We start from the raw sequence: 22,428 nt of genomic DNA on the forward strand, positions 1-22,428 counted from the left end.
TATAGGTAAAACTTAGAAAGAGAGATGGCCAACTTTCTGGGCCGGGTCGTCCGAATGTCTCCTTCCCTGGTTTATTTATTATTTTCTTTTATAAAAAATTTATTTTATTTGTTAGTTTATAATTTTTTTTAACTGTTGTAAAAATAAAAATTATGTTACACCGTTATTTTATTAATAAATTTCATTAAATTCAATATTACTGAATTATTTTAGAAGGAAATTTTTATATGTATTTTATTTTATATATATTTTATTTAGTAATTTACTTATTATAATATTTATTTTTTTATTTTATGTTATTTTAAAAATTATTTATTTTATAGATCCAAGGGACTTTTAAAGTTTCATATGTTAAAATATTAATAAAAGAAAAAAGAAATAATAAAATTTAAAAATATAAAATAAAGATTTTAAGTAATTTTTTAAAGTTGATAATAAGTATATTTTATTTTTAAAATATTAAATTTAATAATTTGATATTTAAAATCAATTGTAAAAATGCCATTTGCAAATGTATTTGTAATAAATTTAGCAAAATTAGTTCAACGGCAAATTTTAGTGGCCAAGGCAAAAAAAAAAAATTTAGATTCAATTCAAGTAGCTAAGCATGAAGAAATTTAAATTTTTTTATTGAGTTAAAAATTTTAATTTAAATTGACTATGAACCTTAAAATTTAAACATTATATTTTATTAGACAAGTTTTCCATTAGATAGAGTAATTTTATCGATTTTAATACATAATACTCCCTCCCTTTAATCTTTTTGATAAAAAAAAGAGATTAAATTATTAAAAAAATTAATTAAATTAGTTATATTTTTGTAATATAAATTTTATTCTAAAAATACTTATGGTATTAAATTGTATAATTAATAATATATATTTAATGATAATAATAAAAAATATAAAAAAAATTTAATAATTGATATATCTTGAATCTATCATTTCTTTTGTATAATAAAAAATTAAGAAATGTTTCTTTTTTTTTTTATAAAAAAAATGAAAGGAGTAATTTATCATTTTTAAAAATTTTATTTATAATAAAAAAGTAAAATATATATATAATTTATATTTATCTATGAAATTGTGAATATATATTTTAAAACAAAATAAAGAGAAAAGTAAGTAAAATATCTATTAAAATATTTAATAAACTCAATTTAATATTAAAAAATAAAAGTCATTTAATAAATTTAGAAAAAAATCCAATGTTACTTAATTATTTTAGAAGAAAATTTTTATATGCATTTTATTTTATATGTATTTTATTTAGTATTTTATTTTTTATAATATTTTTTTATTTTATCTTATTTTAAAATTATTTATTTTACAGATCTATTTAAAAATATTATTTTTATTCTAAACTAACAGACGCATTCAAAAAATATATTTAAGTAAATCTATTTAAAAATATTATTTTTATTCTAAACTAACAGACGCATTCAAAAAATATATTTAAGTAATAAATTAATTAATCGAACAAATTTATGTGTTCACATTATTAATATTTAAATTTTAATATTTATTAAATTTATATATGTTAAAAATGAAAACATTTTTACTTTTACTTATTAATAAATATATAACTCGACGAGTCTGCATTAAATTATTTTTAATTTATTTTTAATAGTTTTTCAAAAAATTAAATAACTTTAATAAAATATAACGTACTTGGAATGTTTAGTATGATTACAGAATATAGATGTCCGAATAGCCCTTGTGATACGTGGCCTGTTCAATGCTTATGCTAGCTATAATAATATATGAACATGACAAAAGCTTGATAATTAAAGTTATATCAAGAATTAGTAATAATTTATGAAATTACTATAGAAATATAAAATAATGTTTTTGATTGTATATTAATGTGACTAGGTGATTATGCCAATAATTACTACCAAGTCTTCCAAACACGATAGACAATTCTCCAAGTCGCATACACATTACCACCCACAGTTCACACAATAGGGTACAAAAGCACCCTCATTAGGTTCAAACAATCACATTTAGGAGAAGAGTAGAAGAGATACAAACATTTGGATACAATCAATTGCAAAAAGGAGGTACCTAAAATCCAATCTCTAAACTTAGCAACTACACTATCGAATGCCTAAAGCTATCAACAAATACCAAAGGTTCCAAATATCCATGAAAATGTGCATAAAAAAGCTAGAGAAATTCAATCACCTCTCCTAAGTACCCCCGTGGTTATAATTCATACATCTACTTCCAATTGTTAATACAAGATAACTTCTGACATCATCCCTAAAGTTGATGAAGTCAAGAGGTCAAGACACAAACAAAGCTTCATTACCAAGAAGCTAGTGTAGAGTTATGTAGTAAAAAAATTCCAAAGTTTCTTCCCTAAGGAAGCTTCGCCGGGATGTTGGTAATCTTCGTCGTCCTCATCATCAATGCCATCAGCAACATCCCCATGGGATTCACTCCGGTACTCAGCATCGTTCCCCTCCACATCATCTGCTGTTCCGTTCACCTCCTCACTCAAGGCCATATTGTTGGCAAAGGTCCTTGTGGTACCACCATAACCATCATGAGTCTCCACAACTTTCAGAGACTGAAACAAATAATAACAAGCAATTTAATATCCAAAACTTGCAAAAAGCAAGAGCCTACTGTCAAAATCCCAAATTTTTATAGTCCACATATTCATAATACATAAATGAGATCTAATTTCAAATATGGAGTTCAGGAAAACAAAAAGTGGCAAAAGATAGAAGTATCTCCATGATTAAAAGCCATACCAAGCTTACCTGCTCAACATGTATGCTTCCACCATTCTCATTAGTAATGCCCACAGAATGTGAATGAGAAGCTTTTGAGTCAATTCCTTCTGTATCTTTTAAACGATTAACCTCCCCCTCACTTTCTTTGCCTCCACCAGACACAGCTCTAACAGATGAAGTTGTTGCTCCGCTATAAAAATTCAGTGCAGATCATAAGTGGGTAAAAAAACAAGTAAACATTAGGCAACTATCACATTCAATAATAAAATGGAAATCATGAGTCTAAATCAGTTAAAAGGTACTTACGTTTTGGGTCGCCTCAAATTATATCTACTTTCACCAGCAACTCGTGCAGGAGGAGCAGCCGCCTTCTGTCGCCTCCTTTTGCGCTGCCCTGGTATACTATCAGAATGTCCATCACTGGCATCCCCATCATTCCCACTTACAGTCATTTGAGATGTTTGAACTCGGTTACGCTTCCTAACATTCACCGGTATTCTTTTATTGCATGGTTTCTGACTTTCAGAATTCACATTGGCAGAATCCTCAGCATTTCCATTTGGAAACTCGATCTGACGATCATCCACAGATTCCCCAGGTAATGCTTCAGCAGCTTTTGATTCCCCAAGTATTGCCTCAGCCTCTTTGAGAACGGCTTTCACAGTGTGCGTACGCTTTACTCTGCTCCTTCCTCCTCCCTTGCGGGATTTCTGCTGCCCAACCTTCGAATCAGGGGGCTGTAAATCTTCCGGTGCCTTATTGTCAATGTTGCTCAGGTTTTCAATTGATGGATCATGGTCACCTTCAACCTCTGTGATATCGTTGCCAGATTGTACCCTATGAGCATCAAAAGAATCATTTACAACAGCAAACAACAACTCTGCTTCATTTTCAGAACCAGGAATTCTTCCTGGTGAATCTTCCGAGTGAGTTTTCTCAACAGGCAAAGTCGTGGCATCTCTTAGAGTACCAACATCTTCAGATTCAAATTTTTTAATGGGGGAAATCTTAAAAATCTTAGTAGTGCATTTACGTAGCCAAGAGATGGTGCCACCAGAAACAGGTGACTTTGGATCAGTTGCAGCAGACACTCCAGCATCTTGCCTTGAGGAAGCTAAATTTATGTCAGAACCTCCTTGTACAATATCACCTGTTAATTTTGGAAGTGAAGGCACCTCTAAATTCTCCATGTCAGCAGAGGATTGTAAATCAGACAGCACAAAATCAGAGATCATTTCTCCACAGTTCTGGCAACTCCTAAGCTTTTCAACAAACTCAATAACGCGCTGCCTCTCAACAATAAATTGTTCCCGCTGATTTTTCAGCTTCCTATTAAGGTCAACAAGTACATCTATGTCCTCTTGCATTTCCATCCTTTGCTTTTCAAGATGGTTTTTATTCTCATCAGCTTCCTGTTTCTCCTTCTCTAATTTACTTCTTTGAAGTTTCATTTCATCCATTTCTCTATTAGCTACTTCTCTCAAGAAGTTAATATTGCTTAATTCACTCTCTCTTTTTTCCTCAAATGACTTCCTTCTCTCAATTAAGTCTTTTTCCTTCTGCTCTAACTGGATCTGCATATCAGCTTCAAGTTCCTTTTTCCGCAGCTCAAAATCAAGAAGCATTTGGTTTCTCTCACTTTCAGCTTTTGCAGCAAGGCCTGACTTCTCCAACTCCATTTCTGCTGCAAATGATTCTTTAGCCAACTTAAGAGTTTCCAACTCCCTTTGTACAAACTCCTGTGTAGCCTGCTTCTCATTCTTTAACTTTTCTCCTTCAAATTGTTGAAGTTTTAATATTTCTTCCTTCTTTTGAATCACGCTTTTCAGCTCTTTCTCAACATCTGCTCTTTTCAGATCCAGTTCATCCCATTCTCTTTCAAAAGTCTCTTTCTGTTGCCTCAGGTCATCAACTTCCTTCAGAAGCAACTCTTTCTGGAGCCTGTACTGATCAACTTCGTGCTTCAATTGTGACTGCAAGTGCAGATATTCAGCCCTCTCTTCCTCAGTCACTTTAAGACAGTTTATCTCTTCACTTATCCTCACCAACTCTTCTTCATTGTTAACCTTTATTTTCTCAACTTCAGCCTTAAGATTAAGCAACTCCTCTCTCTCTCTTTCTATTTTTCCTTTGTCTGTCTCCAGGCTTTTTTCCTCAGACTTAATAGACTTCTCCTTTTCCTTCAGAGCTTTGACCTTTTGTTCATACTCTTTCTCTTTCTCTTTAAGCTTCTCAGCTTTCTTTTCTAAGGCCTGCTCCCGTTTTGCAACTTTCTCCTCCATGTGATTGATTTCAGCTTCTTTCTTTTCCACTTCCACCAATTTATTCTTCAATGCATCTTCAAAGGATCTTCTTTTCTCATCCAACTCCACCTCAAATTCCTGCTTCTTCACATCAAGAATAGCTTTGTGTTCATCAACAAGCTTCTGCATCTCAACCTGCAAAGAGTCCAAGCTGTATTCAGCAGAACAAAGAAAAAGGAAAAGTGTTGCAGCAGCATGTTGGCATAACATTCAATAACAAATTAACAATGAGGCTCACACTGATTTTATGATTGGTGCGACAATTTATTACAGGACTATTTACCATGCATCTTCACAATTTACCAAAATAAAAATAAGTAAATGAGTAGGTATAAGAACATACTTTTTCTCTAGCATTGAGCTTTTCCTCCCATGCAGATAACTCCTCCTCTTTGAGATCCAAGTTTATTCTCAAAGAATCACATTCCTGCATCAGAGGATAAGGACCAATTAAAACATGATACAAACATAAACAAATAAAAAAAGCTAAACAATATCACTCACAAATATTTACCTTCTCTTTTAGAGTTATACTTGCAAGTCTACTGTTTGCATCATCTTCTTTATTTCTCAATGTTATATTTGCTGCATCAATGTTCTTCTGTGCCTCTTCAAGGTCTTTCTCTTTCTGTCTGCATATTCTGTCATTTTCATTAGCCCTCTGCTCTCTTTCGTTGAGAAATCTTTGACCTTTGGCCTGCCTCTCTTCTCCCTCCTGCAGTTTTCTCTCCCATTCACGCAAATCCTCTCTCTGCTTCAACAAAGTACTCTCATGTGCTTCTTGCCTATTATAAAGCAAAACAAATTCACCACAACACAAGGAATATTAATACAGTTACAAAGAGAACAAGAAAAAAGATTCAAATTAAAATGAGAATTGATAATGATGAGTACTCTGCAATGAAGGATAGCCGATCCCTCCGAAGTGCAGATTCTTGAGCCTCAAGGTCTTGTGATTTTCTGTCAAATTCTGAACTCTTTCTGCTAATTTCAGCAAGTTTAGCATCTGCAGAACGTAACTTGGCTTCTACTTCTAATGATTTTTCTTCAACACTAGCTACTAAAGCATTTGCTTCAGCCAACTTTGAGTCTGCCGTAAATTTAATTTTTGCATGCTCTGACCGCATTTCTCGCACAGCCTTTTCAAGCTATTGATGCATAAATTTCCAAATATAAGCAAGAAATAAACATATTTCAACATTATGCTGATAGAAGTATCAACAGATAGACTATCAATAAATAACATTTTATACAAAAGTCATGCATTTCCATTTAATGAAAAAGTTAATTCTGACAAAAATATGTATGACAAAAAAACTTACATCAAGCACACACTCTTTCTCAACACCCAAAGCCTTCCTCAGATTCTCTTCTCGCTTCTCTGCCTCAGATAAAGCAATTAAATGAGCTGCCTTTTCCCGTTCTAGAGCATCCTTCAGCCCTAATAAATCTTGACTCAGTTCAGTATACTTGGTGTTCCACTCTTTTTTCTCAATCAAGAGAAGACCCATATTGAATTGGTACTCATAAAGCTGGTCCAAAAAATTTATAATCAGGTCAAACCCCAACATATAAATGAAAAAATAAAATAAAATAAAATAAAATAAAACAGTCAAAGTTGCACTGGCACACACGCATGTATATCTAGTGTCCTCAACTCCTCGTGTTTTTACATGTTAAAAAGCACAAATATAGAATGACAAGGAAGATAAGTTGGATATTGTTGTCCTTATCCACCAAGCCATCAGAGTTGGGTACTGGGTAAATGAAAATGAAAGAAGAATACCTGAAGCCATGAAAATTATGGGATAGGGTCTGACCCTAATCTTACTGATAGGATTTCTGCTCTATTTCACACTTCAGTGAAAGAGAGCTGTAACAATGAAATGCAACTCCACACCAATATCCAAAGACAAAATTTCACATTTATAATTACCGTCAGCCCTGATATCTAAGATTAGAAGGACAAAACAAAATCCCTCCTCTCCATTCCCCACAAGCAGCAAGTAAACTATTCCATATGTAAGAACAGTTCACCTTTTACTAAAATTGACTTTCCTTTCGCAGTTTCATAATTACCGTATAAACAAGGGCAAAGACCGAATAAAAGGTGGGAGTGTCTTATGAACTGAATTAACCAAAAAAATATAACGAACTAAGTCCCTAGTATTTACCATCTTCAAGCCACGTTCTTAGAACATAACAAGCTGCCACCCCAGAATCACGCTTCATGTTTCAATACCCACAGCAAGTAAACAAAAAAAATCAAAATTTCACTAATGACCAACTCAGAACTTATCCCAAAAATTACATTTTTTTTCTTAGGAAATAAAAACATTCATGTAGCAATAGTTCAATTCCCCATCGTAGCAACTACGCAACCAAAAATTCAAATCAAAACCAAAAGCAAACAACACTTCAAGCTCCAAAACTTCAAAACGCATCTACATCACAATATGACAGCAACAAGAAGACGAATCACTACAACCAGTGAAAAAATTAAGACAAAAACAACCAAATTAAGAGAAAAAAAGAACACTACTAAGAAACACACGAATAAACTAACCTCTTTCTCGAGGCTGGAAACTCTCTCAACCAAAACCTCGCGATCCAAGTTTCCCCCATTCTCAACAAAGGCGGCACCTTTGCCCTTCGCAGTTGCCCCATCTACCGAATTCGGAACCAAATCGAGGTCCGAACCCGACCCGGTTCCAGTCCGAGCCCCGCTCTTGTTGGGCGTGAGGGACCAACCCGACCACACCCTCTGCGGCGTAAACATCACCACCCTCCAATTCACCACTCCACGGCCACAACGAAATCCCAAACTTCAATTCCCCAATTCTACCTCAACTTCACGCCTCCATCCCCAATCGCAAAAATTCCAAACCGCAAAATAACCGAAATTGAAACACCAAAAACGCACTTTCAGTAGAAGAAAGCAGAAGAAGAAAGAGAAAAATAAACCCTAGCGTAGCCCCCCGGACGCAACCGGGCTCCCAAATTCCGGCGAATTGCGGATTTGAAATCCGATAACGTCTCAAAAATTCTCAAACGGTTCTCTCTCTTCCTCTCTCTACTGCTTTCCCTCTCTCTCTTCGTCTGTGTGTGTGCTTTCTGCGCGGATCGCTCACGTTCACTGTTTTTATTTTAATGGTTTTATTTCTGGTCCGGAGTCGAAAGTACGCAATTGCCCTTCCTTTGTCATAGTCATGTGTAGTTGGGAAGGGTAACATGGGTATTCAGCTGGGTAGCTTTTTAGTTTGAAACGTGGGTTATCGTGTATGTTTTTTGGGCGTGACAGTATTGACCACGGTTGGTAGAGTGAAGAAAGAAAAGAAAGATATTGGGATGTGGGGATGTTTTGGTAAAATCAGTAGCTATTGAGCTTTACATAATATGCCCTTTTGATATGGATTTGAGAATGCCACGGTGTATGAGAGCTGTTAAGTTGGAAAAGAGAGGATGGCCAATTGGGTTTCGAGATAAGCATTGCTTTTGTCCCATTTGCCTTGCATGACACTTAATCATTGTGCTCAAGTGAACTACATAGTTTACTTCTCTACTCTCTCTCTCTCTCTCTCTCTCTCTCTAAATAACTTTATGAACAAAAAAACTGAGACTCTTTTCTGCACTTGGTGCCTTGTATAAAACATAGGAATGAAAGAAATGGGGACTTTGGGAAATGGAAGCAATCGATGAATAAGGACTTTACCCAATGCACTAGGAAAACAACATCGTAAAGGGAATAGGCAAAGTAATAGTAGTAGTAGTAGTGTACTATTTAATGGATAATGATGGACTCAACTTAACTACTTAACCTTTAATAGTATACTCTCTTAAGCCACTTAATTAATTATACTAATATCTTTGCCCAAAAATACAAAGGATTTAATTTTGGATTAATGTGTTACAATTGTCTCACTTTTTTTTTCCCTTTTTTAATACTAGCTAGTTATAATAGTGTTTGTTAATATTGTTGTTGCCTCGTTGGGATTGGTACATGGAAAGAAAAATGAAAATTGGAAAAGGCTACAATCTAAGGAAGGTGACCATGATGTCAGTTAAAAGGAGCATCAAGGTTGTGTTAACTCTTCCTAGGAAAGCAACGTTACCATTTGTCTTTTGGGAACGGTTCCTTGTTACTTGAGTATGGAATACTATAGATAGAAATGACAATGCAAAGCTTACGCTAACTGGAAGCTCACGATTCATTGGCTCAAGATTTTTATGCCAATAAAAAATGTACATCCGTGGCTTTTTATCATCACGAAGGATTATTTATTTAAATCAATATTTTATGATAATAATAATAATAGCAATATATGATATGATTATAATTGTTTTGATTTTGATTACACCCGAATCATTAATTTGTTTATTTCTGTATTCATTTACCTAGAAAACAAACGAACAACATGCTTCAGCTTTATTTATGATGTGGAAATAATTTCAGGTACCCCTGAGCTAGTTGGTGTTTGCGTTGTCTGATTACTTTCATTGTGCAGTTGACTTCTGTTCCACAAATAATACACTAATTTATTAACAGAGAATAAAGATGTTTGCATTGTCTGATTGATTTTCTCGCTTCACATTGCATTCGCATATTTAATAAGTTCATACGTTAAAAATCCGTGTTTAATTAAGCTTCTTTTAAACAATACGAAGTTTATTTGAATTTGCTTTAATATGTAGGTTCTTAAAATGAAAATTGAAAGTGTTTGGTTAAATCTGTAAAACCAATTAATTTTGTGATCCTTCTTTAACTCATCAATTCGAACCAATTTAATTTGAATGATTTGGATTATCTGATGTTTATGAATTTAAAATGTGTCTAAATATAAATTTATTATATAAATTTTAAAAATTATTTTGATAAGTTATGTTATAAATTTATTAAAGTAAATTGTAACAAGCTTAAAAATCTTTCAAACATCCTTTTACAAACTAATTTTTTTGTAATTGTGAATTTTATTTTCAATTCAAGTTCATTCTGTCTAATTATTTTTTTATTTTTTGTTTATCTTTTCCTAAATTATTTACGCAATTCAGCTAGTACACTTGTTAGCACACGTTTTTGAGATGTTGATTACAATACATAAAAATAACCTAAACATATATTTAAGCGTGCAAAATATTGCCTAAAAAATGTCAGAACATACAAAAGCTACCTAGAAGTAGCAAAAAGAAAACAATGTTACATCATATCAAAATAAAGCATCCTAACATATGTTTAATAAACAGCTAAACGATAAGATCACTGTTTCTAGATATGTCCAGAGATTCTAAGAGGATTGGATATTTAAGGTTTAACATAGAAAATAGCTAAAAGGAGGAACTTGTAATTAAAGTGAATTAATAGAAAAGTGCAAGAAGGATCAAGTAACTGTTACTTGGACGAGGATAAGAAGAAAAAAGAGATGAAGGTTAAAAAAAATAATTCTTACTACCACTTTTAAAATAATTTTTAATTAAGGAAGAGAAAAGAAACATAAAGGTGAAACATGTTTTCTTTTCTAATCATTAATTCCAAACATTCATAATTATTTATTCTATTGTCGTTTTGAATTCAATACTACATGGTTAGTTTTTTCATTCATGCACATGATAAATGGACGAGTTTTATTAGTCATTAATTTTCTTATAATAATTTATTCTTTTTAATGCCATTTCATTGGAATTGGGCTATTGCATGAGTTTATCCTTCTGATGGTGAAGCACCGAAAAAATTCCAAAACTCTTTCATTTTTTTTTATTTTTCCAATTCTTATTTTTTTACAATCGTTTATCAAGTTTCATCGTATTCTAGTACTAAATACATGAGTTCAGAAACTTATTGTATTAATTTAGAGGAGCAAAATTAGAAATCAACCTATACTGAATTTGATATAATATTTCACGATACTTTTCTTTCTTTTTTTCTCCCTCAAATATTATTTAAACACCTGATAATTAAAAGAAATTTCTTCTTATAATCTTTAAATTTTTTTAACTCATTTTAATAATTTTTTTTAGTATAACTTATTAATAACATGTATTATACTCTTCTGTGTATGCTATACTTGTAGAACATCGTTAATTAATACTTTTTAAAAAAAGTGAAAAGATTGTCCAACCTAATGCCACATCAATAATCGATTTTTTTTTACAAAATTAATTGGACACTATAGTAATTAAACCCAACATTAATATCATAACTTCAACCATTTTATATTATATTTTGGTGAAGAATATACAAATAAGAAAAATAGTGAAGTTATAGGGTCATAAAAAAATCGACCATTTAGGAAAATTATACATTCAAATTCAATTTTTTGTGTGCAAAATAAATAAAAGAAAGAGTCAACAAATAAAAAAATATAATTAATATTACATAAAGAAATATAAAAATAGTTAAACTAAGAAATAATAATAAAAAGAAGTGAGTGTGAAAATACAAAAATTCCTAAGTTGAAGGCATGGCCTCACTCTTTCGATGGCAATCATCTCATTTTCAACATCACTTTCTACTATGGCACAAACTAACAATATACAGGGAAACATGTGGCTGTAGGTGTAGATAGAAATTAGGAAAATGCAATTACATCACGTATATATGCTTGCATCCCCCGTAAGAACTATGATTTTTTATTAGATTAAAATTGCTTTTTCTCTTTCTATATAACTATATTATATTACTTATCCGTACAAGAGAAATAAAAGTTTTTAAAAAATTAATTTATTTTCCCCGTAACTGGTGAGCGTCATTATTACTAAGATTTACTTGGTTTAGATTCTTACAAGTCTTCACTATTTTTATGTCCCTCTTTCAGCTATTATTCTATTTAAAAAAAATATATTTAGGAGGAGATGAGTAAAAATTGTTTTTATTTCATCCTTGTGGGTTCTCTTAGCAACCAGATAAATCTTTAAATTCCAGCACCATTTGCCATAATTTGTCACTATCATGGAAACATAATCTAAAGGTATTAATATTGCATCACAGCAAGAGTCAGTAGACTGTGGATGTTTGAAAACTTTAGTAGTATAAAAATAAATTCACGTAAAAGTAAATTTGACCTTGAATCAAACACACTGAGAGAAAGTTATAAAAAAGAAGTGATAATTTGAAGTTGTATTATGCATGTAAATATATATGCCTAAAGACAGACCAATTGTTGAAAGCTTCCAAATGATTGACACGAGGCACATCCCCTCTACTCTGAACAGTTGAAAAGATGATTCACAAGCTTCATCATTTTTTCGGAAATGATAACTCCCTCATCATCTATATATATTTATATATATACCAAGTTCTTTTGAGCATATTCAATCATGCTGCCTGAAGGAAACACCAATACGAGAGTAACATCATTTATATGATTTTGTGTACAATTAAGACATTTCTCCAGCAGCCCACAAAGCAAAAGTATGGGCCTGGAATGTACTACTACAATTGGAAACTGTTTCCCTAACATGGGTGCACTGTAGTGTTTGATGGCCTCTTGAAATGCTATGAAAATAGAGAAATGATCAAGGAGCATTGCCACCAAATATCTCTCAATATGTGCAATTTACAAAAATTGAGTTACTTAAGAAAATATATTTAAATCAATAGTGTTTTTATGTTATTTGTTACTTTAACATCAAATCCGTTGTCGTCCAGCGGTTAGGATATCTGGCTTTCACCCAGGAGACCCGGGTTCAATTCCCGGCAACGGAATCATCCCACATTTTTAATACTCAAATGATTTTTTAAAAGCCTTCTCTTCTCTCAATTTAACTTTTCAGAGTTAAAAATTTCCAATTCATGCAGTTATTAGTTATTTGGTTTGTGACTACTAAATTAAGTAGCATCTTTTGTGATAATGATGAAAACTGTATGCTATGTTATTTATAAAAAATAATATTTTTAATATATTTATATTTAATATAATAAAATTTTATTATTATATATTTTTATATTTAAATTATAATTTTTGTTTATTTAAAAATAAAATAAATTAATAAACAATATAAATAAATTTGTGTTGCACATATATTTACTAATTTATAACTAAATTATTATTATTAAAATTTATAATGTTTAAAGTCACGTATAAATTAATTTTAATTATTATATTTATATTTTATAGATAATTTATTTTAAAAAATAATTTAAATTTTTATTTAATATTTTTTATATTTTTGCTATATTAAAAATTATTATTTTATATTTAAATTATAATTATTTTAAAATAAAATTAAATAATAAATAATATGTATTTATACGAATCCGTGCAATATATAAACATATTTATTAATTTTTTTAAATTAATAATTATAATTTTTTAACATTTAAATATATAAATAAATTATTATTATTATTAAAATTTATAAGATTTAAAGTTACGTACAAAATAATTTTAATTGTTTATGTGTTCATAGATAATTTATTTTAAGAAATCAAATTTTTTATTTAATATTTTTTATATTTTTGTTATATTAAAAATTATTATTTTATATTTCAATTATAATTATTTTAAGCAAAATTAAATAATAAAAAATATATATTTATATAAATATGTATAATGCACAGACATATTTATTAATATTTTTTAAAATTAAAAATTTTAATTTTTTAATATTTAAATATATAACTAAATTATTATTATTAAATTTTATAATATTTAAAGTCATGTATAAATTAATTTTAATTGTTATATTTACATTTTTATAGATAATTTATTTTAAAAAATAATCAAAATTTTTATTTAATATTTTTTATATTTTTGTTATATTAAAAATTATTATTTTATATTTAAATTATAATTATTTTAAAACAAAATTAAATAATAATAAAAATATTTATATAAATCTGTGCAATGCACAGACATATTTATTAATATTTTTTAAATATTAAAAAATATTTATTTATTTTAAATAAATTATTAATTTTATTATTTTATAACGTTGAGCAAAACAGCATATTTGAGAATAATGTGTGAGCTTGGTGGGACCATGAGAGACTTGAGTGCTGACTGTTGAGTTAGTCAGTCAAATGAAAAGAAAAATCATAGAAATAACAAAAGATTCCGTTGCCGGGACTTGAACCCGGGTCTTTCGGGTGAGAGCCGAATATCCTAACCAACTAGACTACAACGGATTGTTACTGTGAAATGTGATAAACTAATAATATTATTACTTGGATAAACAAAATCAATTTTCCAAATATATATTACTAATTAACTTATTCCTATTCTTTACAAGGAGTACATTCTTATTTTCTGAAAACAAATAGACGTGAGAGATTGATTTGATTGGTATGATATAATTAAATAAATAGTCAATATATATTGATTTGATTGTTACTATAATATAAAGTTTAGGCTCTATTCATCGATCCGAACTTTATTTTGACCAAGTTTGTGTTCCTCTATTTAAGTGTTAGTTTAAATTGAATTTGAATTTATATTTTATGATTCAAATATTTTTTTTGGCCCAACTCATGAATATGTTCTCAAACCTAAAATGAAGCTGTGGCTAGCCTCAATTAGGTAATAGTTCATTTTGCGTGTCTAAGAATAAGATTCAATTGTTTAAGTATTTCATGTTTGGTGATATATTTATCTTAATTGTGGTGTAATATTTTATATTTATATTTTCCTTTGACTTTCTCCCTTCTTTATCTTTTTTTTAATACGAACTTAATTATGCATGTTTTGACTTAACTTACTTGAAGCCGAGAGTTCACCCTAGAAAGGAAAAGAAAACTGAAAGGCTTAGTACTCAACAAAGTAATGCTATTTTTTATTGTGTTGGTTCAATACCCAAGAAATAACTTTACTACACCTTTCTCCAGTTTGTCTATTATCCTATGGGGCAGGTTTAGAAGTCTTATTCTTATTTCATTAAGAGGTTTATAATCACTGGTAGTTAGTTACCTACTGCACCATATATACCAAGGTCATGCAACAAACATCCTCACGCCAAAACTTGCTAATTGTAAATATTCGTGCTTTTTTATAAAAACCAAATTCATGATTTTGACGATTGGCATGTTTAATAGTAACTAATTTTACTTTCCATTTGGTAGAATAGATGAAAAGTGAGAGGAAAAAGATAAATTGAAGAACAATGATAGAAAGAAAAAAAAAATCAAAATTTTGTTTTCAAAATTTTTCTTTTTATTTTTCTTTCAAACAAACAAGAAATATATTTAGTTACTTGTATTTTATTTTTTTTTCAATTTTTTCTTTCAAACCAATCAGGAAATTGAGGAAATGATTTTCTAAAACATTTTTTTTTTCAGAATTTCACAAAATATTCAAACTAAAAAAGATCGGATCCCTTATTCTGTTTAGTGTAAAAATATTAGATGCCCATGTTATAAAAATTTCATTCTGAAAAATTATACTGGCCATGGTACAGTGTCTGTTGACAAATTAGAATCTTAGCCATGATTGTAACGAAGAGAGTCCAATGCAAAACTGTGAAAAGACAAGTAGTTTTGGTCAAATTAACTTTGGGTTTGCTAATAATGTTAATGAAGATTTTCATCATTTCCTATAGGTATAGGGTTAATGTTTCCAAATTTAAACGAATGAAGGGTCTGGTCAAAACTATTTTTCTGGCAGTCAAAGTAAAATAACCTGCATAAACGTTGTTAAATAATGAAACAAAATGGAAATGATATTAAAATAAAGGACAGTAGCATGTAGATTCTCATTCTAGGTTATAGTAGTAATTGCGTAAAACTCTGCTAGTCTACCTTAGGTGACGTACTAGATGTATAATGAGAATCTTGTAATCATTGGTAAAGATTATTCAAACGCCAAATCCAAAATTGTATTAATTGAAGCATAACTGCACAAGCACTGAGCTAATTAATTAGCCTTTTTGTCTTGTGCTTGTACAATTTTAGCATTAAAGCCTTTTCGTGCGGGACTTTAAACTCGGTTTTACGGTTTCATAAGATATTTGAAATCGATTTTTTCTACAAAACATGTATATTTATCTAACAGAGACTGGTGCCGCTACAAAAGGTCCTTAATGTTTGAAATAGAGCAAATTCAAGACTATAACTGCTAAATGTATATCAGTGGTGGCTTTAAAATCTCAAGCAGCAATCCAATACGTTTTAAAATCGGCATATTAACTTTGTAAATAAGATGAATCATTTGTATGAGTTTAAAAGCAATTCAAAATTAAATTTAAAATGCAAATAAAGATTAGTCTAATTGTGATAAGAATTCAATTCGTATTTTATAAGGGTATGGATTTAAATTCTACTATCGATGTCAGAATTTTATTGATAGACGATTTGTAAGTATTCATTAAACTTTGAAACATGTCCTACTTCTATTAAATCTATGAGACTTAACTTATTTAAACTTTTTTTTTTATCAAAAAGTTAAATTTAAAGTAAGTATCCCTTTTTAAATTGTTCCTTGTTAAAGACTAACCACTCTCACTAATATGCATAAGATTTGAATTAGACCGATTCGTAAAAGTTAACAATTTGTTTATATAAATTAAATTTGTCCAGAATCTGCACTGATAGTGGATTCATGTAATTTATAGGCTATACATTTTGTTCTTTTGCATTTTTGTTAGATTGAGGTCGAATTATTGCTTCTCCTTTGTGCACAGCCTGACTTTCTTTTGTAGTTATGTTATACATATAAATGATCAACAATTTGAGAATTGGAAAGAGTGATAGCTAATTGGAATACAATATTAACTTCGTACTCCATAGACACTTAAAGCCAACGTGTGTAGGTATGCTGGATTAGGTAAAGAGGGATAAATAACGTGGGGTAGCTAGCTAGTCTTGGTATTATTATATATTCACATGCGAGGCAGAAAAATAGCTGAAGACAGAGATGGGTCATCAACTACAGCTAGCTTACATAAAGCAATGAGACAGTGCTATATATAAGTTAATGTACCGATTTCGAATTTTCTGAAGGACTTTAGTCAGAGGCATCTAAGAAGATGATACTCCACGATATAATGTTGGGTTTGTCGTAGCTGTACTCATCAGATCAGCTTTGCAGCAAATATTTGCTGCAACATATATGGCCCAGAGAGAGAGAGAAAGAGAGAGAACCGGTGTAATTACCTGCATGCCATGCACTGTTGATGATTACTAATGAATCATGATGATATATCATAGGAATACTAGTTGTGTCTCATTAATTTGGGATCCCTTTATTAACTTTAGAGTGTATTTCAACTATTCATATATACAAAAAAAAAAGAGTATCATGCTTTATATAATATATATTTCTAATAGTTTAAATAATAAAATTGTTATCATATATAATTCTAGTCATAAAACTATACAACTTACATAACATTTCTTTTTCTTTATCTCTTCATTACATTACTTAATATCTCGTATTTTTCTTTTCATTTTCTTTTTATCTATCTTATTTGCATTAAAAAAGTTACAAAAATATTGCATAAATAGAAATTTTCAATGGCAAAAACTACTCCTTCTCCAAACTATGCATCAAGCGTGTCGATAGTTTGCAGTCCCTCTCTAAGACACCTTTCCTTTATATATAGCAGGGTGCCAGAACCAAAGCTAGCAGTGGGTTCAGCATGCAGAAGAAACCAAAATTAACATGCAGTAATGAAACACTTGTGCAAATAGTATGCAACCTCATGTGTTATATATATTGTTAGTACCCTCTCTCGTGGTTCTTATAACTGTTATTTCGAGGATTTCTCTTGAGGTTATTTACGTAAAGTTGCAGCTTCCATACTGAATAAGTGAATATTATGCTGTTTCAGTTCAAGAAGTTCTTCTTGTAGGTAAACTATATACGTATAACTTCTGTCTCAGTTTTGCTTTTCTTTGATAAATTGCACGATCTCTCTGTGTTTCAATATGTTCGCGGTTGCGTATCTCACTCTCTCTCTCTGGGTTTCTATGAACTTGAGCTTCTTTCTTTGTTTCATGTGAATTTTTAATCGTTAGCTATGGCTAGATATATGTTACTCCTTCACAGCTGGTTGTTGCATCATCTTACATTGTTTCTTTGCGTACTCTCTGATATATGAATTTTTAATATATTATTAATTATTAATAAAAATTTATTGAAGATTATATTATTATAAATGAGATTTATTGAATTAAAAATAGAATTTACATAATTTTTAATAAATTTCATCAAGTAATAAATAGAGTATTTGAAAAATGTATAATATATCAGCATTTCCTTTTTCTACACAGATGGGCTTGTGTGATAAGGGTCAATCAAAATATTTTTAAGGAAAATATTAACATAATGGCTTATGAAAACTTAATAAAAATTAAAAATCGAAAGTTAGTCATAACTTTAATTTAATTAATTTTCAACCTAATTTTTTTAAAAAAATTTACTCCATCTCATTTCATTGTTGTTCTTATATGAAGTGTTAGTTGAAAAAGGGACCAAAAATTATTAGAGGATCATTTGTTATTCCCCTCCCCACCCCCCCACCCCCTCTGGGTTATAGTCTTTTATTTCATTATCTGAACCTGTTTCACAAAAGATGGGGATTTTGTTTTTGCTATCACTTTGAAATTGACAAGTTCATTATCATAAAAAACGAAAGGAGGAATAATGTAGCTAAAATATAATAAAGGAATCAATGAAGTTAATATAAAAATAGCTTCTTTTATATTTAATTTTTTGAGCTTGGGCATATTTGCGTAGTAGATGATGGCATTTAAGCATCTTGTTATTAATATGGTTGTCTTACTTTTCGTCGTAGCCAAACTGCAAATCTCCCTCTTTTAACTTTTCAGGTGATGAAGATAGTGACTTTTTTTATGAAAGAATGAGCAATGTGGAAGCGATCCACGTATAAAGTTCACTGCCATCTGGTACAAGCAATGATTATCTTTTTTCTTTTTACCAATATTTTCTTCCAAACTCATTTTCAGTTTAATTTATATGTTGAGCGTGTGATTGAAACTTTTAATAATAATTTATATAAAATAAATAGTTTATGTCACGCATAACTTATTTTTATGTTGTTTCAATATTTTTATATAATTTATTAAAATAGTTTATCTTTAGTTAATTTTAATAATTTATTAGTAAATTTATGGTACAAACTATTATTTAAAAATAGTTTATCGCACAAACATTTAAATAACTTGAATATTTAGTAAAAAATTATAATATAGTAATCATTAAATTTAAAAAATTATATGAATTGGAAAAAAAATAAAATGTCTAGCAAGTCATTATTTGTGAATTTATTTTTTATACTATTAATTTATTTAAATATTAGCTAATTTTGATTGACATAAAATTATCTGACGCTTAAATTTTTAAATTTAATTAAGTAATTAGTCTTTAAAACTATTATGAATCTTAATTTTTATCTTAATAAAATTTTATTCGATTTTAATTTTTAGTAAATATTTTTAAAAAGTATATAACTTTAGTGCTTAATGAAAGGCTAAAATTATATATATATATATATATATATATATATATATATATATATAGAGAGAGAGAGAGAGAGAGAGAGAGAGAGAGGTTAAATATAAAGAATTAATAAAAATTTTATAGAAAATTAAAGCTAAAATGGGTGACAATTCTAGAGACTAATTATTTAATTAAACTTAAATTATAACATAAGCAAATAAGGGTTGGTTTATTTTAATGTTCAATAAAATTAATTTTGAACTGCAAATATTATTAATGGCAATGGCATTAAGTATTTGATCTGTAGTGACGAGCATATATGGACCACTTCAGAAATCAGGAGTAAGCCCTGAAGCAAAGATAATTAACCTAGTCTTATCCAAGAGTTCTGGAATGATTAAGGTAGTGATTAAACAACATTCTTCCTGGTTTACATGGTTAAATTTTCTTCTTTTTTTGAAAAAGTTGAGGTTAAGTATCTAATAAAAAACTAATTTTTATAATTTTAATATAATAAATATATTTTTAAAATAAAAAAATTGCTAGTTGAATTTCAACACGAAGCTGAAGTTAATAAAATACAATCAGAAAAGCCTCATGTATGCATGAGAAGTTGAAACAAGCGATTGAATTGATTTGTAGTGCAGACGAGTTTCTTTGTAAAGTTGTATGCTTTTATTGATGAAAAGGGGATATTCATCGCCACTTGCTTAGCAGTAACATGTTTAGAAATTTGAAGATTAATAAATTATATGGTTATATAGTATTAAAAAGATATCATGGAACTATGCAGGTTCGTTGTCGTATTTCTATTTTCATAAATTAAAATCAGAATGAGTCAACTGTATATATATTATTCTATTTTTAATTCATATACATTATCTTAGAACTGTGTGGTGGCCATGGCAATAGTAAATATCCAGTGAACCTAAATGTACGGAGATCGCAGGACTTTTGGCTAAGAGAAGAGTTGGGGACAAGCCATTCTTATCCAAACATGCTAATCAATAGCATATAGTAAAAAAATAAGGAAAATTAAAGATGTCTTAGTAATATTACGTAAAGTAAACAAGAGAGTTTTAAAAGGAAGAATGGAATAAAAAAAGATGTAGCAATATTAAAACATCATTATTTATTTGCTTATTTTCTGAAAGAAAAAGATTTATCGATTTATTCTTGATTGTTCAATCCTATATATTTGAGAGAAATATTGCTCACAAGTTTTTGTATTTTACTATAATATCATTTTTGTAATGTATATTTATCATTATATCTGTTCCAATTAACACAAGCATAAGTTGACAACAAATTCAAATCTAATATAATGAAACCAGTCGTTTGCTTCAAAATTTCAACCTTAGAATAATTAATCCAATCAAACATATGGTAAAGGGAAGCATTTACAGTAAACCCTGAATGCGAATTAAGCATAAATTTAATTTTCCTAAATCCATTGGTCAGAGTGCCTTTGTTGAATTATGCCATTATCTTATATTCTGACCAATTCCAGATACAGGGAAATAACATTTTGGAAGCTGGGTAAGAAGCATATGCATCATAACAAGAATGGAAGACCAAAAGAACCATTAAGCCCCACCAAACACTGATCCCATTAAAGTTCCTCCTCAAGGCTAGGCAAGTTCTTTTTCTTCTTCAGCAAAATGGTTTTGTTTATTTTTAAATACAGAAGTAACCCAAGTACCCATAAGTAATACACGATAAAAATTTGAATAGAGCATTAAACATCTCTCAATCCCAGTATTGAAAGCTAGGCATACCGATCATTTTCTTCTTGATAATCTATATAGCACAAATAGAGAGAGGGCTTTTGCAACTGATTTAAAGACGACTGAGTTGTTGCTTTAAACTAAATAATTTGAGTCTAAGAATGATATTTGAAAAACGAGTTGATTATTGCTTGAATTAAAAAGTAGAATCATATTCTAAGTGTTTAAATATATTTTTTTTATAGATATTATACTTTATTTATATATAATTTCACGCCATTTCAATTTTTTCTTTCTATTTTTTGTCATTAAATTCATATTTTCTTTCTCATGTTATTAAACATCTTGTCGTGCTATTTTTTTATGTATCACTTCAATTTTTGTAAGGGAGCTTTTAATTTTAAAAAAAAAGTATAAGAGGATAAATTGCGAAGGCATAAAATTACAATGACGTAAAGTGTAATTTATTATAATTTTTTAAGCCTAGCTATCATCCAAATCAATGTCTCTCCATAAAAATCTAAATTTAAATTTATTTAACCATTAAATTTACTTATCATAAAACCAACATTAAGGATATTTAGTAAATGGTTATGCCCTTTAAACATGTTATTAGAAGTTTGTTAATTGTATGTATAATAAAAAAATTTAAACAGATTAAGTTTACTTTAATAATTTTTATCTTTTGAAAAAATTAATCTTTGATTGTAGGTTGAAAGATATGATTAGCATATACCAAAATATTAATTTTAAATGTAAATATTAGTTGACAAACACAATTAATTCTGTCATATTGTGTCGTCTGGAAAAGTGATTTTGGTCTGAAAGCAACCAAGTACCAAGTAGTAATCTCATTAATTGAAACCGAATAAAGACGCATAAATTCATAAATATATGTTCCATAATATTAAAAAGATCCATAACTCTATTTAGAGACATTCAGAAAAAAAACGTACCAGTGAATGGATTAAGAGACATTAAAAATATGTACATAGGAGGAAGTTTGGTCAAGTAAAGAAACGCATGCACTCTTATTATGGTTGACTACACTAAGAGCAATGGAAAGTAGTTTATGTCGACAAATGACTTGAATCTATTCTGTGAATGTATATGTTTTAGTTAAATTTTAAAAAAAATTGTAGGAAACTTTAAAAAGAAATTATAAAAAAATAATAAATTTTTAAAAGAAACTAATTCAAATGCATACTTAATTCTGTTGTTAGATCATATGTACATATTACTACATATAGAAAAGAGTTTCCTCAATA

At 29.3% G+C, this 22,428-nt stretch overlaps 1 protein-coding gene and 2 non-coding genes across 6 annotated transcripts; 1 reads left to right on the top strand and 2 right to left on the bottom strand.

The window, feature by feature from the left end:
- Positions 1-1,910: 1,910 nt before the first annotated feature.
- Positions 1,911-8,629, bottom strand: LOC113860622 (protein CROWDED NUCLEI 1). 4 transcript variants are annotated; one of them, XM_027493059.1, is made up of 9 exons: positions 8,610-8,629; positions 7,613-8,135; positions 6,369-6,578; positions 5,941-6,194; positions 5,561-5,831; positions 5,390-5,473; positions 3,050-5,181; positions 2,762-2,933; positions 1,911-2,574 (listed from the first exon to the last, which is right to left on the bottom strand). In XM_027493059.1, exons 2-9 carry the CDS (start codon positions 7,823-7,825, stop codon positions 2,332-2,334), a joined length of 3,579 nt encoding a protein of 1,192 aa, XP_027348860.1. In that variant the 5' UTR covers positions 7,826-8,135; positions 8,610-8,629; the 3' UTR covers positions 1,911-2,331. The 4 variants fall into 4 exon arrangements, with proteins under 4 accessions (XP_027348860.1, XP_027348861.1, XP_027348862.1 ...); XM_027493061.1 differs by having other exon boundaries at positions 1,928-2,574; positions 2,771-2,933; XM_027493060.1 differs by lacking the exon at positions 8,610-8,629 and having other exon boundaries at positions 7,613-8,177.
- A 4,044-nt stretch (positions 8,630-12,673) lies between these two features.
- Positions 12,674-12,745, top strand: TRNAE-UUC. The gene has a single exon. It is a non-coding gene; the product is annotated as a tRNA-Glu (tRNA).
- A 1,349-nt stretch (positions 12,746-14,094) lies between these two features.
- On the bottom strand, positions 14,095-14,167 carry TRNAE-CUC. The gene has a single exon. It is a non-coding gene; the product is annotated as a tRNA-Glu (tRNA).
- Positions 14,168-22,428: the final 8,261 nt, after the last annotated feature.

Source organism: Abrus precatorius, unplaced genomic scaffold (genome assembly GCF_003935025.1).
Source record: "Abrus precatorius isolate BTA unplaced genomic scaffold, Abrus_2018 Scaffold3, whole genome shotgun sequence".
Taxonomy (NCBI): Eukaryota; Viridiplantae; Streptophyta; class Magnoliopsida; order Fabales; family Fabaceae; genus Abrus; species Abrus precatorius.

Bases quoted from the DNA above. Each gene is read 5' to 3' on its own strand.
- LOC113860622 (XM_027493059.1), bottom strand. From the start codon at position 7,825: ATGTTTACGCCGCAGAGGGTGTGGTCGGGTTGGTCCCTCACGCCCAAC. The intron at 5,182-5,389 runs GTATGTTCTTAT...GACTCTTTGCAG, and splicing joins AGCTCAATGCTAGAGAAAAA to GTTGAGATGCAGAAGCTTGT. The intron at 2,575-2,761 runs GTATGGCTTTTA...TATTTGTTTCAG, and splicing joins ATGTTGAGCAGGTAAGCTTG to TCTCTGAAAGTTGTGGAGAC.